Raw genomic sequence first — 15,315 nt, forward strand, 5'->3', positions numbered from 1 at the left:
CTTTCTACCTGCGTTGATAGACAGTGATAGTTATTAAAACACGCTGTGCAACCAATTCACAATTAAAAGTAATTCGACCAGCTCATAAGACATTTTTTTCCCTTGAGCAATAGTCCTGACCAGAATTCTCTTACTAGTTACATTTTGATCCAATTAGGCTTTCCAAACAGTGATGTTCAAATTTGTCACTGCACACTAGTCAACATTTGAATCACAACGTACAGAGTGTGCGTGGAGGAATCAAACACAGATCGTGACAGATCTGAAGGAACAACTGTTTCATCCAAACATTTGCCTTTTGTTTTTGTTTTTCACCCAATGATTAAAACTGTTTTTCTTGTTCCTGGGAAACAACAGGAAGTTAATGCATTTAATGACAGATATAAGACAAAGTGCAAGGGTATGTGTGGAGAATTTACTCTTTTTCACTGCGTGGAGAATGGGCTTATTCTCATATAAGGGAATAAGGAAAAAGGAAAAGTGTGCATTATTTTAAAGCTACTGTTGGAGAGGGTATTCTAAAGCTGAATTACTGGCAGCTAGTTTTCTAAGGAAGAAGGGCTATTATTTGTGACTACAGTGGTGCCTCGTATAACGAGCGCCCCGTTTAACGACGAATCCGCATAACAATGCGGATTTTACGATCGCAAAAGCGATCGCATTACGATGTTTCCTATGGGGAAACATCGCAAAGCGATGTTTCCCCATAGGCACCATTTCCCCCCAGCTGACCAGCGGGCGCTTCGGAGCGATCGCGGGGGAGACCTCTCCCGCGGCCGCTCTGAAGCCAGCGCCGCCCAGCTGGGGGGAAATGCTGGCAGTGGCTTCCGAAGGACCGCGGGGAGGGCTCCCCCGCAGTCCTTCAGAAGCCACCGCCACTCAGCTGGGGGAAAATTCCCCCCCATCCACCCGAGCAGGGCTAAAATGCTGGCTTCGAGTGGATGGGGGGGAGGAGCGATTCCCCCTTCATCCACCCCAGCCGCGCGAAAATGCCGGTTTCGGGTGGATAGAGGGGGGAGGAGGGATTCCCCCTTCATCCACCCCAGCCACGCGAAAATGCCGGCTTGGGGTGGATGGGGGGGAGGATTCTCCCTTCATCCACCCCAGCCGTGCGAAAATGCCGGCTTGGGGTGGATGGGGGGGAGGAGGGATTCTCCCTTCATCCACCCCAGCCGGGCTAAAATGCCAGCTTCGGGTGGATGGGGGGGGAGAAGGGATTCCCCCCCCATCCACCCGAGCTGGGCAAAAGGAGGGGGAAGCCAGGCTAGCTAGCTGGCAGTGCTTTGCCATGATCGGAACCGATCCTGACAAAGCAATGCTTAACAGCTGATCGGCGGTTTCAAAATGGCCACCCGCTGTTTTGCCTCGCTTAAGAGGCACAGAAAATGGCCGTCCCTATGGAGGATCTTCGCTGAACGGTGAGTTTTCAGTCCATTGGAACGCATTAACCGGGTTTTAATGCGTTTCAATGGGCTTTTTTATTTCGCTTTACCATGTTTCCGTATAGCAACGTTAATCCTGGAACGGATTAACGTCGCTATGCGGGGCACCACTGTAGTGGGGAGGAGAGGTGAGTCTCAGCCCAGTTTAAAAACATACAATTAACTGTAAGAGGCAAGGCAGAGGAACCTGTGGCCCTCTAGACAGAGAAGAGATCCCTCAGCTCTCAGAAGAAGAAGGAGAAGGAGAAGGAGGAGGAGAATTAAAAATCCATTATTACAGCAATCCTGAGAGATGCTGGACAACAACTCTCATAATTCATGACCAGTGTCCATTGTGGCTGGAGCTTATGACAATTGGAGCTTTCTCAGTCCCATCAACACATGGAGGGCTAGAGGCTCCTTACCTTTGATAAACAGGCCGCACAGGGCCATTGAGATGTGATTCCAATGGAGCAAATGGAGTGAGACTGTTTCACATAGTGCACATTCTGCCTATACAAACCACAGTAACTAGGTAAGAGGAAAAATTAAGATCTAGAAAGGATTCTTAATTCCCCCCCCCCAAATAGTAAGACATTTTGAACCCTTTGTATTAATAGGAATGCATCATTAGTTGATGACTTCATTCACATTAATAAATGCAGACAGCACAATATACCTGCGGGACACAGAAATATTGTATTGTAATTTCTTTTAAATATCTGAAATCCTTCTCTCAGAAAAAGGAATTATAATCATGAAAAAATCCAAACATAATTTAATAATCATATGTAAGAAGAGAGAGAAGTAATGTATGAAACATCAGGATTAGAACTAGGACTGTCCCCACCCACTCTTCATTTGCCTTACGCCTGTGTTTTTAAGATCACCCTATTCTACACAAATGTTGACAGTTCTTGCTTTTTCCATCAAGAAGAATCTGCTCATGGAATGGGCCCTTCCTGTTGCTGCCCCTTGAAAAATGAGGCATGTGGGCTGGGAAGAGGACTGGTAAAATGAACCACTTCTCCTTGAGTGAACCAAAATTTCTTCTGCTTTCTCTTGGCCACCACTGAACTCAAACAACTTCAATCCTGTCACTGTTCAGAAAATAATGTGACAATTCCAATAGGGAATGCTGAAATTGTGTTTCTATGGCCCTGTTCACTCTGGAAAGAGCCATTTCTTTATTCTAAGCAAGGGCAAGAGATGGTTTGTACCAGCTCTACAGGGACTGGGCAGGATCACATAGACTGTATGCTAGTCCTCATACAGTGATACCTCACTAAATGACGAATCTGCATAATGATGACTTTTTGCGATCACTATAGCGATTCGCAAAACAGTCATTCCTATGGGGGATTTTTGCTGGACGTCAATTAGGTCCGTGCTTTGTGAACTGTTTGTTTGCAATATGACGATTTTTTTGGCTCCGCAAAATGGCTGCCCTGTGTTTTCCAGACCCATGCTTCGCAGGGCAGCCATTTTTACACCTGATCGGCGCTCACAAAATGGCTTCCCTATGGGCGAGCTTCGCTGGATGACGAAGTATTTTCCCCATTGGAACGCATTAAACTGGGTTTCAATGTATTCCAATGGGGAAAGGGTTTTTGCATGACGACGATTTCGCTAAACAGCAATTTTCACGGGATGGGTTGTCGTCATGTGGGGGACCACTGTATTCCTACCTCATCTGACGCCTGAGTAGAGGAGCTAAATAGGCTAGTTTCCTTTCAAATATGCCTTTCTCCAAGCATTCTGGGACACTACAGTGCTCTACAGCTGCAATATGACTCAATCTATCAACAATTTATAGGCCCAGTTGTGTCATCAGTACACAGTTAATTCTGGAACCGCATCACAGCAGCACAGTGTGTGTATTGAGTATAGAATTTAGTATCCTGAGAACTGAAGCTTTATTTGTGATTTTGATTTTAAAACGAAGGTTTTTAGCCCTTGAGGCCATGAAGATAGACTCAAATGTATGAAAGCAATGCTGGATGAGATGTCAGAATCAGGTGGCAGTATAAGAGGTGCATAAGATTTTCTTTGTTAAGTTCCTGATTGCTCACTTCATGTTAGGAGAAGCAAATTTGTGCTAAATAACCAAGTAGGTGCGTACACTTTACAATTGTCATGGAACCAACAGCTCTTTCAAGTACAAAATCTGGAAAATAATATTTGGATTAGGTAGCTCATCTTGTGTTATCTTCTTTCTTGTTTGCCATCAGATCTCTGGCAAAGAACAAGAGAGCAAAACAACTATTTGGTAACAATCTCCTGTCTGAAAGATCTTTAAGCATCCATTTCACGTGCTTGACATCTCCCCCCACTTTAATTTAAGAGAGTATGAATATTCTGCTCCATCATGGCGTTTACATCAATCAAGGTGCTTCAATATTATCCATTGCCAGGAATCCACACAACCTCTGCTCTATGGTGTGGAAATCATCCGCATTAAATACAGTTTGCCTTTGCACACACTCACTAGCAAAAGAATCTCCAGAGGGGGTGGGGAAATATATAGGAGTATAGCAAGTTCATGAAATAGACTTGCTCTGTCTTGAAACCACCAATTTTGAAATACTAGTCATGGCCTCTGACATAATGGAGAGCTCATCAGATAGAAACAGTCTCTCTCACTACATAAAGTTGATTAAAGAAACCATTATGTTCTCCATCAGTTTTGGCTTTCAATCCATTTTCTGGACCACTGCCCACTCCAATTTATAGCCAGAGGAGACATGCTTTGACTGCAGAATAGGGAAATGGCAAGTTACTTCCTAATTCTCCTTTTTCCTTTTCACAGCCATCAGGGTAAAAGAGGTAACAACTTAAACCAGCAACCTTCTGGTTAGTACTTGGTACCCCTGATGCTGCAATACTCCAGATTCTTCCCTAAGCTCTATGAATCCATCCATTTAGAGCAGGGGTGTCCAACCTTTCACCTTCCCTGGGCCACATTAAAAGATGAAAATTTGGTTTGGGCCGCACATACATTTGGTTTGGGCTGCATGGGGGGGGGGCAGCCCTAGCTGTCCTCCGCAACCCCGCTCCAAGCGCGCTTACCGGCAGCTGCGATCTCAGACAGCAGAGGCTGCCAGCTTCGACTCCGGCGGCTTTATGGGGCCAGGAGGGGGTCCACCTATTGACGGGGATGGCGCAATGCAGTCCCGCAGCCCCCCTCTCCCCTCCCCTCCCACTCCTTCCTTCCTTCCCTCTGTCCCCCTCTACTGTTGTGACATGCCCCAGCCACATTCCGGCCGCAAGCGCCAGCAGTGTAACTTGAAACTGGAATTTCTTTAAAAATAAAAAATTGCACTGGGCTGCATTACGAGCTGACCTGGGCCGCATGTGGCCCTCGGGCCGCAGGTTGGACAAGCCTGATTTAGAGCAATTCCCAGTTCTTCTTGGTCTGGCATGTTACTGATCAGGCGTGGGCAACCCTATCCCTCCAGGAGTTTCTGGGCTATAATCCTCATAATGCCTCTCCATTGGCTATGAGGTCAGGACTGCCATAGGCCAAAAACATCTAGAGAACTGGAGTTGCCTACTCCTGCCATGTATTTCTTTAGGTCAACCCTAGGCTTTTCACTGGACAAGGTCTACTTCTGGCCTTGCCTGACTATCTTTATTCCAACCATTATCACCCTGCAACCCTTTCATCTGTCACCTCCCAGCATCCAGCCTTCTTGGCTTTAACCTCTTTTAGTGAAACTATGGATTATTATTCTAACTACAGTCTGCTTGTGTGGATCCATTTACAAATGCACAGATTTCTATGCAAACCAATCCTGGAACAGCCCAGCAATGAGATCTCCTGATTTGTATTAAACCTTGATCCACCCAGGCACCCAGATATCACCAGGCTCTTTGGGTCTCACTATTGATACAGACAGGTAGTATATGCAGATAGGAAAAGTTTTGGTGGATTTTTTTTAACTATAGCTCCCAGAGTACCCCAACTAATGGCCATACTGGTAGTGGGGATTCTTGGAATTGTAGTCCAAAAAAGTAATTTCCCCCATCTCTGGTAGCACTCCAACCTATGCCTGCAATGTTCCCAGTTAGTACTATCAAGTAATGGAACTCAGATTGATCACATTTCTGGAATTGCTCGAAGAAAACGTTTTTATTTAGCTGTAAACATTGTGAAATGAGGACCATCAGATGTGGCCTTTGTTCAAGTGTCACGCCATGTCACGCATATGTATCTCACTAAATTGTACTAAAACTGGTACAAATATCTTAAATCAACATGTTCACATCCGTGTGCCTTGTCCTCTTCTGCTCTCTCCACCATTTCCTCACTCTCAATTTTCCCGTTTCTGAAACAAAGTCATTACTTAAGCCATAGATCACAAGAAAAGGCTTCTTCAACACAGTGTATTTTGCAAACTATCCCAAAGGTAACAGCTTTGCTTTTGTCTCTTCCCCACCCCCAAAATTATGAATTATAGTTTAAAAACTAGGTATGGATTTCTGAAAATTCTCCATAGTGCTTACAGTCCTCTCTCATCAGAGAAGAAGCATGTGTCTTCAAGTATATTATACCTTTTGTTCTTGTTCCCACTCTTTTTGCTGTTATTATCAATGCCAATACTACAAAATAATCAAGGTGTGAATTTATGTTCCCTGCTTCCAAAACAAACAGTGTGATATAAGGCAATCTATAAAAGGATGAGGCAGGGGGTGGGTGGGAGAGAAAGGAAAAAGGCAGTCTTTTGAAATCCTTCTATTGGCTTACATTAGCTATTTTTGCAGCAAACACAGAAGAACCATCACAACAAGCCAAAAGCCACATTTCCCACCATAACACTGAATAGCTCTCATCCTTTGCTTGCCCTGAAAATCCAGCACAATGTTGATTCAAAAAAAAGAAATCCCAAACCGAAGAGCCCCCACCCGTCCCCAATAATGTTCAAAGTTGATGCCCTCCTTTGGGCACTCAAAGACTTTTTCCAGTTGCACGTCCTTCTTTACCCTTAGATGCCTCTGTGCATCTCTGCCAGGCCTCCCTGATACTTCCCAGGTTGGCCCTTATGAGAAAGATTTATACGCTTTTTCTTTCTCTCTTTCTCTTTTCATTTGAGGCGTTGAGTCACATTAGCCAGAGCTACTGCAAAGGCCTGCACCGCTGAAAACGGATACTGAAAGTCCAAAATGTAAGCATTGCCGTCAATCCTCCCAAACTGCATGACCTGGAGGACAAAGTAGTGGGAGAAGGAAAAGAAAGGAAGTGGGTAAAGATGAATCATACAGGCAGTGCTTAAAGGGGACAATGGCCAATTAAAGGAGAGAGAACTTTACAAACTCTTTCATTATACTGGTAAACACACTTCAATTGGCATGTAGTTCTATTAAAATCACCAGCAAAATTGAACAGAAGGATATTTTCATAAACTGGGCAAAACAGTGCACAATGTTTAGGGGCCTGAATCCAAGGAAAATCATGTTAGCACAACAGGAGATTTCCAGCCTTTTAAACCAAGTTCTGTCTCCTTTTGATTAGTCCCATAATCACCTGGTCATAACATGACTGCAATCTTCAGATGACTTATGAGTCACAGTCCAATGACTAGTCTATACAACCTCTTGGTGGCTTAGCAGACTACAAAGCCACACAGAGAAGTAGCATTTCCCCCTTATGGAAATACCTAAAAGTTTGCTAATTTTCTGGAATGCTCACAAGACCATTTTCTTCTACTCCAGATTGTTCATTCTGGAGTAAGCATGACATGCTAGTTCTGCTCTCACAATCACTATCTGTGCTTAGTTTACAGAGCACTTTCATTCTTTCTTCCCTTCTACTCTTTCTTAAGCAAACGGAAATAGTGGCTTACCTGGAGCTGCTGGTGATCCTTCAATGCAGGTACTATTTTCAATGGATGATAACTAAGCACATTTGTTTGACTGCTACTTTGTTGTCTCAAGACTTGATCTGATTTAGGAACACACTTCTTATAATCTTGTGAGACTTTGATCCTGAATACAGGCCAACCAGCCTTTGGATGTGTAACTTTTAGGCTCTTCTGGATCTGCAGATTACTAACTCAGGGAACTCTCATAAATGTGTTTGAGCAAAACCTCATTTTTCTATAGGTAAGCCAAGCAGGAAGGGACAGCCCAAGCTCTGTTGTGGGGGGGGGGGCTGCTTTCCTTTCACTCTAAAACGAACACGATGCGCCACCTCCCTTCCTGCCCACTTTGCCCCAAGTACAAAACTAGAACACAGCAGTAACAAGATTCATTCTCTCATGGACATGCTCATGTTTCCACTTCTGCCCAAGCAACTTCAAGATGACAGGAAGAGAGAGGGAAACAAAAAAAAAAAACATGACAGCTTGGGGGACTAAAGGTCAATCTAATTCTTGATGCTAGAAATTAAATTGGCTCAGTGTTGCAAAATGATTTGTTTGCTATTTCTTAGCTACACATGTACATCAGCAACTTTAAGGAATGAAAAATACAAGCCAAGGTTTCGTATACTCTGATCTGGCTTTCTTCTAGTGCATGTTTTATTGTTTTTTGCTTTTCACATTAATCCTGTCTTAGACAAAGAAGTGGTTGGGTTGCCATATTATTCTTTTGTATAGCAGTGAACATTCAGGAGCCAAGGCCTCTTTTTTGCTCCAATTTTTTTTTGGCTGAAAAATGTGCATTTATATTATATAAATCTGAGCATGACGTTAGCCACAGATCATAGGTAAAGGTTCCCCTTGACATTTAGTCCAGTCGTGCCCGACTCTAGGGCGCCGTGCTCATCCCCGTTTCCAAGCCATAGAGCCAGTGTTTGTCCAAAGACAGTTCCTGTGGTCACGTGGCCAGTGTGACTAGACATGGAACGCTGTTACCTTCCCACTGAGGTGGTACCTATTTATCTACTGGCATTTTTACATGCTTTCAAACTGCTAGGTTGGCAGGAGCTAGTCACAGATCATACTTTTCTGTTAATCAATATGTCCACACACTGTGGCATCAAATATCTCCCATTATTTGCTACAGCTGTCCTGAGACACAGAAATGAATATGGGTAAGCAGCTGCTTTCTAAGGCTTGTTTATTGGAACAGAACTTCAGGCTTAAAGTCAAGTTTTTTTGTGACTTGAAAACACATGTTGCTTTCAAAAGGAGCTGCTTCATATATTGTGTTCAGTACTTGGGTGTCTGAGACATAGAAACAGACATAAACACAACACAAATATTAAGTAACAAGCCCATGTCTGACCATCTAGGGCAGGCATAACACTGCCCAAGAATTACAGCTTTGTGAGGAAGCTGTAACCCTCCAAATACTGTTGAACTTCACCTCCCATCAGTCCGAGCGAATATGGCCATGGCCAAGGATGATGAAAGCTGTTCTCCAGTATCATTGTGTAGAGCTACAGGTCTCTCTCCTCCATGAGCTACACAAGACTAGAACCATGTTTGCTTCTATTCTGCTAGCTGGTAGTGTACTGAAAACTAATCTGTAGACAAGTGTTTCTATTGCTTGAAAGAGGTCACATCCAACAAAAGCGGACACATGCCAAAGCTTGTGTTGCCTTACCTGTCTCCCTTCCAGCTCAATCTGGAAATTTTTTGCAGATTCTTGGGTCACTCTCCCTCCAAAGTCTAGCTGATAAACTTGTGTTGCTTCATTCCACAAAGGCTGCTTGTTAGCCATTACATACACAAAACCCTGGCTTCCCAGACGCCCGTCTTCCTTTTCATTTGCTTTTCTGCACTTAAACTCATCAAGTTCATTAGCCGTCCTCAAGTTCCTTTTTGTTTTCCACCCCTTTTTACTGCCCTGGCTCTGGTTCATCAGTTCATCCCCACTAATAAAGAGTTCAGGCTCACTCTCTGAACTATCCTGAAATTCATTCATCTTGTTCAATTTTTTTGACTTCAGCTGGTCCTTCTGACTTTTGACTTTCTTCTTCTCTCTGCCCAGCCTAGGGCTCGATATCAGTGAATTGAAATCAGTCAGTGTCGTCCTGGCCTCTTTTTTCACTTTCCCCTCTGTGATAGCCTGCATGTTTCCTTCCTCTGCACGGCTGTCCAGGCGCTTCCGGTTCTTCTTTCCAAACTTGTCTGTCCGTTGAGGGACAGGGCTTTCTGTTAAGGAGAGGACCTCTTGGAAATTGTCTGCTGTCTCAGCCATCACGTCTGAACCGACATGACCTTGAGGTTCCGCGGGTGGTGGAGACATCACAGGCTTCTCTACCACAAGTAGTGCCTTGGGGGGCAGAGTGCTTTGGGCACTCTGAGCAGCAGGTGGGCAGGTGCTGTAGGGATTCCATGGGTGCAAGGCCATTGGTGGCAGCTGTAAACTTGAGCAAGTGCTATTTCCAGGGTACATGGGGGGCAAAGGGCAATAAGAGAGATTGGAGGGGTAACCTGGCTGAAGCACGACAGTAGGTTCTTGTTGTGCAATCTGGGGAGGGGCCAGGGCTTCTTTGGGAGAACAGGGAACCTGCATTCCCTGAAGAGGGGGAGGAACACTATAGCCCCCCACATATGGCGCTCCAACTCCGTAACTCATCTGGAAAGTGGCAGTAGGACTGGTTGGAGACTTGGGGGAAATAAATGGTGCTCGGGATATATCCAGATGTTGAGCTTGGCCAATAACTAGAGGGTTGGGCTTAACAGGGTTGGGCAAAGTGTTCTGAGCTGTCCTTTCCTGAGGAACCCATATCTCCTCGCTCACCATAGGTTCCCACTGATAAGGGGGTGGTCTTTTTACACCAATGCTAGGCTCTGCCATGGCCACTGGGACATGGCGTATTGTCTTTTCCACAGGGCAGTGTTGAGAAAGAGCTTCATCCTCCATGAAGGCAGAGTTCACATAATCTGTCCGTTCGCGAGAGCTATCCGGGGGACTCAGCAAATTGTAAGAAGACTGGGAGGCCAAAGGTGAAGTACTGGCCGAGTGTGCGATGACAGAGCTGTGCTGAGAGCTGTTCCCTGTTGTGATGTCTGGCCGTGTGCCACCGATGCCAGATGTGTTGCTGTTAGCACTGGCATTACTGATGTTCCCACTCCCACCATTAGCAGCATTGCTGCTCCCGCCGCTGCCGCCGCTGCCGTTGCTGCTGCACTGGCTACAGGTGTACAAGGCTGTTGGCACCCTCTGCTGGTACTGGGTTGCCACAACATTGCTCTTCAGTTTGGGTGGGAGCTGCAGAGTGGCTCTCTGGCTGTCGACCAACTGAGCCATCTTCAGTGCTGCCTCTCTGCTGTTCCTCCGCAGAGTAGCATGAATGATGCTATTGTCCAGCCTTTGTGCAATGCCGCGGCCCTGAGACAACTGGGCTGCAATTTCTGGGTAGGGCGGTGGATCTCCAGGGGGAATGGAGTACCGTGGAACCGTAAGCCTGTTCAAGGTTGCGCTGGTACACGGCTGCTGAATCTTCTTTTCGGACGATGTGATCCTTAGTGTGGCAGAACTGCCAGGGCCTGGCAGAGTGTAGGTGTTCTGCGCGCAGAGCATCCTTGTCCGAGGTCGGCACACCTCCTCAACATTCCCACTGCTGTCAAAGGTAGTTATTCTCTCATAGCCCAGAGGAGTTTGATAATGTCCTGTTGCATACAGAGAGAAGTCTCCCTTTTTCAAGCAGAGGTCAACAGGAGGTTGAGGTGGTAGCAAGGGAGGAGGAGGAGGTGCTGTGGTAGGAGCTGCTGGTATGGTGCCAGGGTACGGAGGAGGAGGGTTCATTTTGTTCATCTGAATTTCTTGAGCAGGGCTGAAGACAGCCGCTTCCCCTTCAGCTACCTGCGGAACTGGGCGCAATGTTTTCACCTTCTGGAGGTGTTCGTGGTCTCTGTCGCCATCTCTGTGGTCTACAACTGCCATCTGGATTGCACCCTGAGGTGGCAAGGGTAACGGAGGAGGCGCCTGGATAATGCGTCCCATTTCTACTCCTCCAAAGATGACCTGCCCTGGGTTGGAGTACCGGCTTGGGACTGGGTAATGGACTGTGTTGTCCGTCACATGGTCTGCTGCTGCCACAGCTGTAGTCTGATTTGCAAGGACATCCAGTTGCACATTCTGATTTGCCAGCAAAGACTGAACCAGCCCTATGCTCTGAGTTGGTGACATGGCTTGCGCTGAACTATGAATAGGAGCGATGGGGATGTTTACAGTGCAAGGCGGGTTGTTCTCAGGGACTCCAGATGCTCCAGTCACTATGACAAAAACACAAAGTATTATATTATACCTTTCATCAACAGGAGATACCACGTGTTAATTCCTTGTCACCCATGGCTTTGGTTTACATTTCAAACATATCTGAAAATGTGCTAATCCACTACTCGGGAAATAGTAGGTTCTGAACTTGCTCTCATATTTTGGATCCATGCATATACCATATGATCTCCTTACTGATCATATGCAGAACTAAGACTGCAAATGTACATGCACTCCGCCAAGGCCCTCCACTCCTCAGAACTAACCTCTCCCTACTTCCACCCTCTGCTCTCTTACTCCCTTATTTCAGCCCCTAGCTTAAGGGACTGTGAAAACATAAAAAGTTCTCATCTGGTACACGGGTCATGGTGCATGTATCTGTAGCTGAAAGAGGTTGTTGAATGTCAGCTCAATGGAGAAAAAGGTGATAATTAATCAGTTATGTTATGCATGGGAGACATAACTAATGAAACACCAAGACAGTGATGGAAACACTCCCTTCTGCATATAATACAAAACTAATCTATTTAAAGCCAGTTAATTAAAAGGACACCTATTGGACACCTACATTAATCATGGTTTAGGTTTTGTTGTTGATATAAGCAAATCAAACCAAGCCAAACCTAGTCTTAATTTTCAGTTTGTTTGTTTGTTTGTTTATTAGACTTTTACCCCACCTCCCTAGACAATGTCTACTCGGGGCAGCTTACATGGATAAAAAGAAAAACACATTATAACAAATATAAAGATCATCTAAGACACAACTATAACACTTACGGTATTTCTAAACGGCACATTACCAAGATGACATAACTCGAGAAAGAAAAATACCAAAGTATGCTCACAATTCTGGTGAGAATCAAGGTCAGATGCCTCCTTAATTTGCAATGTGCTCTGAGGAAGATTTGAAACAGCAGGACTGTCTGCAATGGCTGTTATACACTCTGTTTTGTAAGAGATTTACATATTGACACATAATCTTTGTGCCACATTAACTGTTTTTATAAGTTTGTATGTGTGTGAGAGAGGTTTTGACGCATTAACTTTGTGATGCATTTCATAAATTTTATGTACAAATTTGCTCAGTAGTTGCTCATTTTGGTCAATATTTGTCAAATTACATTGTGACTGGGTTTCAGCTGGCTGGCTTTTGCTTTTCTTAGAACCCTCTTCCTTTTATATGTTCAGTGTCATTGCTACAGCCAAAGTTTCTATGTTCACTATGTTCCAACTAAATCACTGGAAACATATTAGGGTCTAGGGGTCTCCTAGCAGCTTGCACACTCCTTGGCCTAGCTTGGCTCATGCCCCCTTCCCACACTTCTCCTCCCATCCCACATTCCTTACAGGGGCCAAAGGGGTAGAGAAGAAAGTTCTATTCAGGCCAGGCTTGCCTCAGGTTTCAGGGAGGACCGAACACTGCCAGGCATGTAAGCAACAATCAAGACAGCTTCCATGAACTCGGGATGTCTTAAATGCACTGTGAATGCACAGCAGTGTCCATCCTCTACATGAGTCTTAGGCCTGACCACCTGCCCTTCTGATCTGTAATATGGAGCAGGGGAATGGTGGTAGACAGGTTCCACCAAGGCTGGGAAAGGCACAGGCTTTAGGCCGTGCTAGACTCCTGATAATTTCAGAGACCTTCAGAGCTCTCTTACAGAGTTCAAGGCCTTGGCATAAACTCTAAAATGGGAGCTAAAAAGAACAGTTACCCTAAATATATCCTTCAGAATTTTGTATCATGTACATATGCCTTCTTCTCACCTGGCAAATCATCTTCATCTTCACTAAAAACATTGGGGTTAAAAACAGGCAGGTTTATATAATCCATGGAAATCTTCCTCACTTCTGGAAGGTATATGGTCATTTGTCTGGGTTGGAGATGCAGCAAGCTGGTTTTATAGATCACTACAGGAAAGGTGCAAAAAAAAGAGAGATAAAATTAAAAAAACTTGTAAGAGAGAAAATGCAAAATAAAGGGAGGGGGAAAGCAAAGCATGCTGCTTTTATACTTCCCCATAGCACTTAAAGCATTCTCTGGGCAGTTTACAATTTAATTATGAAGGGTACACATACCCCCTCCCCTTCATGGATTGCTGCCTTGTCGTGGCGAAGGGGCTTGAGTAACTCAGAAAAGCTATGGGCTATGCCGTGCAGGGACACCCAAGATGGACAGGACATAGCGGAGAGTTCTGACTAAACGCAATCCACCTGGAGTAGGAAATGGCAATGCCACTCCAGTATCTTTGCCAAGAACGCCCCATGATCAGAAACAAAAGGCTAAAAGATATGATGCTGGAAGATGGGCCCATCAGGTCGAAAGGCGTCCAACGTGCTACTGAGGAAGAGCAGAGAACAAGTACAAGTAGCTCCAGAGCTAATGAAGTGGTTGGGCCAAAGCCGAAAGGACGCTCAGCTGTGGACGTGCCTGGAAGTGAAAGGAAAGTCCAATGCTGCAAAGAAAAATACTGCATAGGAACCGGGAATGTAAGATCTATGAACCTTGGGAAGCTGGAGGTGGTCAAACAGGAGATGGCAAGAATAAACATCAACATCTTGGGCATCAGTGAACTAAAATGGACAGGAATGGGCGAATTCAGCTCAAGATGATTATCATACCTACTACTGTGGGCAAGAATCCCATAGAAGGAATGGAGTAGCCTTCATAGTCAACAAAAGAGTGGGGAAAGCTGTAATGAGATACAATCTCAAAAACGATAGAATGATGTCAATATGAATCCAAGGCAGACCTTTCAACATCACAATAATCCAAGTTTATGCACCAACCACCATTGCTGAGGAGACTGAAATTGAACAGTTTTATGAAGAATTACAACACTTCTAGAACTGACACCAAAGAAAGATGTTCTTCTCATTCTAGGGGACTGGAATGCTAAAGTAGGGAGTCAAGAGATAAAATTAACAACAGGAAAGTTTGGCCTTGGAGTTCAAAACGAAGCAGGGCAAAGGCTAATAGAGTTTTGTCAAGAGAACAAGTTGGTCATCACAAAATAACAGAAAAGGAAAAACCAGAGGTCTGTTCAGGAAAATTGGAGATATTATAGGAACATTTTGTGCAAAGATGAACATGATAAAGGACAAAAATGGGAGGGACCTAACAGAAGCAGAAGACATCAAGAAGAGGTGGCAAGAATACACAGAGGAATTATATCAGAAAGATTTGGATATCCCGGACAACCCAGACAATGTAGTTGTTGACCTTGAGCCAGACATCCTGGAGAGTGAAATCAAGTGGGCCTTAGAAAGCTTGTCTAACAACAAGGCCAGTGGAGGTGATGGCATCCCAGTAGAACTATTTAAAATCTTAAAAGATGATGCTGTTAAGATGCTACATTCAATATACCAGCAAGTTTGGAAAACTCAACAGTGGCCAGAGGATTGGAAAAGATCAGTCTACATCCCAATCCCAAAGAAAGGCAGTGCCAAAGAATGCTCCAACTACCGCACAATTGCACTCATTTCACACGCTAGCAAGGTTATGCTCAAAATCCTCCAAGGTAGGCTTCAGCAGTATGTGGACTGAGAACTCCCAGAAGTACAAGCTGGATTCCGAAGGGGCAGAGGAACTCAAGACCAAATTGCTAACATGTGCTGGATTATGGAGAAAGCCAGAGAGTTCCAGAAAAATATCTACTTCTGCTTCATTGACTATACAAAAGCCTTTGACTGTGTGGACCACAGCAAACTATGGCAAGTCCTT

At 44.8% G+C, this 15,315-nt stretch overlaps 1 protein-coding gene across 3 annotated transcripts in view; it reads right to left on the minus strand.

Annotated features, from left to right (window-relative positions):
* Positions 1–5,534: 5,534 nt before the first annotated feature.
* The window catches only part of TULP4 (TUB like protein 4), a 150,090-nt gene continuing 140,309 nt past the window's right edge, over positions 5,535–15,315 (minus strand). For all 3 annotated transcript variants that reach the window (XM_020809543.3, XM_078383216.1, XM_078383217.1), the window contains exons 13-15: positions 13,359–13,502; positions 8,970–11,590; positions 5,535–6,622 (exon numbers count right to left, since the gene is read on the minus strand). In XM_020809543.3, the coding sequence (XP_020665202.3) occupies positions 6,506–6,622; positions 8,970–11,590; positions 13,359–13,502 (2,882 nt within the window). In that variant the 3' untranslated portion in view covers positions 5,535–6,505. The remainder of the gene's footprint in view (positions 6,623–8,969; positions 11,591–13,358; positions 13,503–15,315) is intronic.

This window comes from Pogona vitticeps, chromosome 1 (assembly GCF_051106095.1).
Source record: "Pogona vitticeps strain Pit_001003342236 chromosome 1, PviZW2.1, whole genome shotgun sequence".
Taxonomy (NCBI): Eukaryota; Metazoa; Chordata; class Lepidosauria; order Squamata; family Agamidae; genus Pogona; species Pogona vitticeps.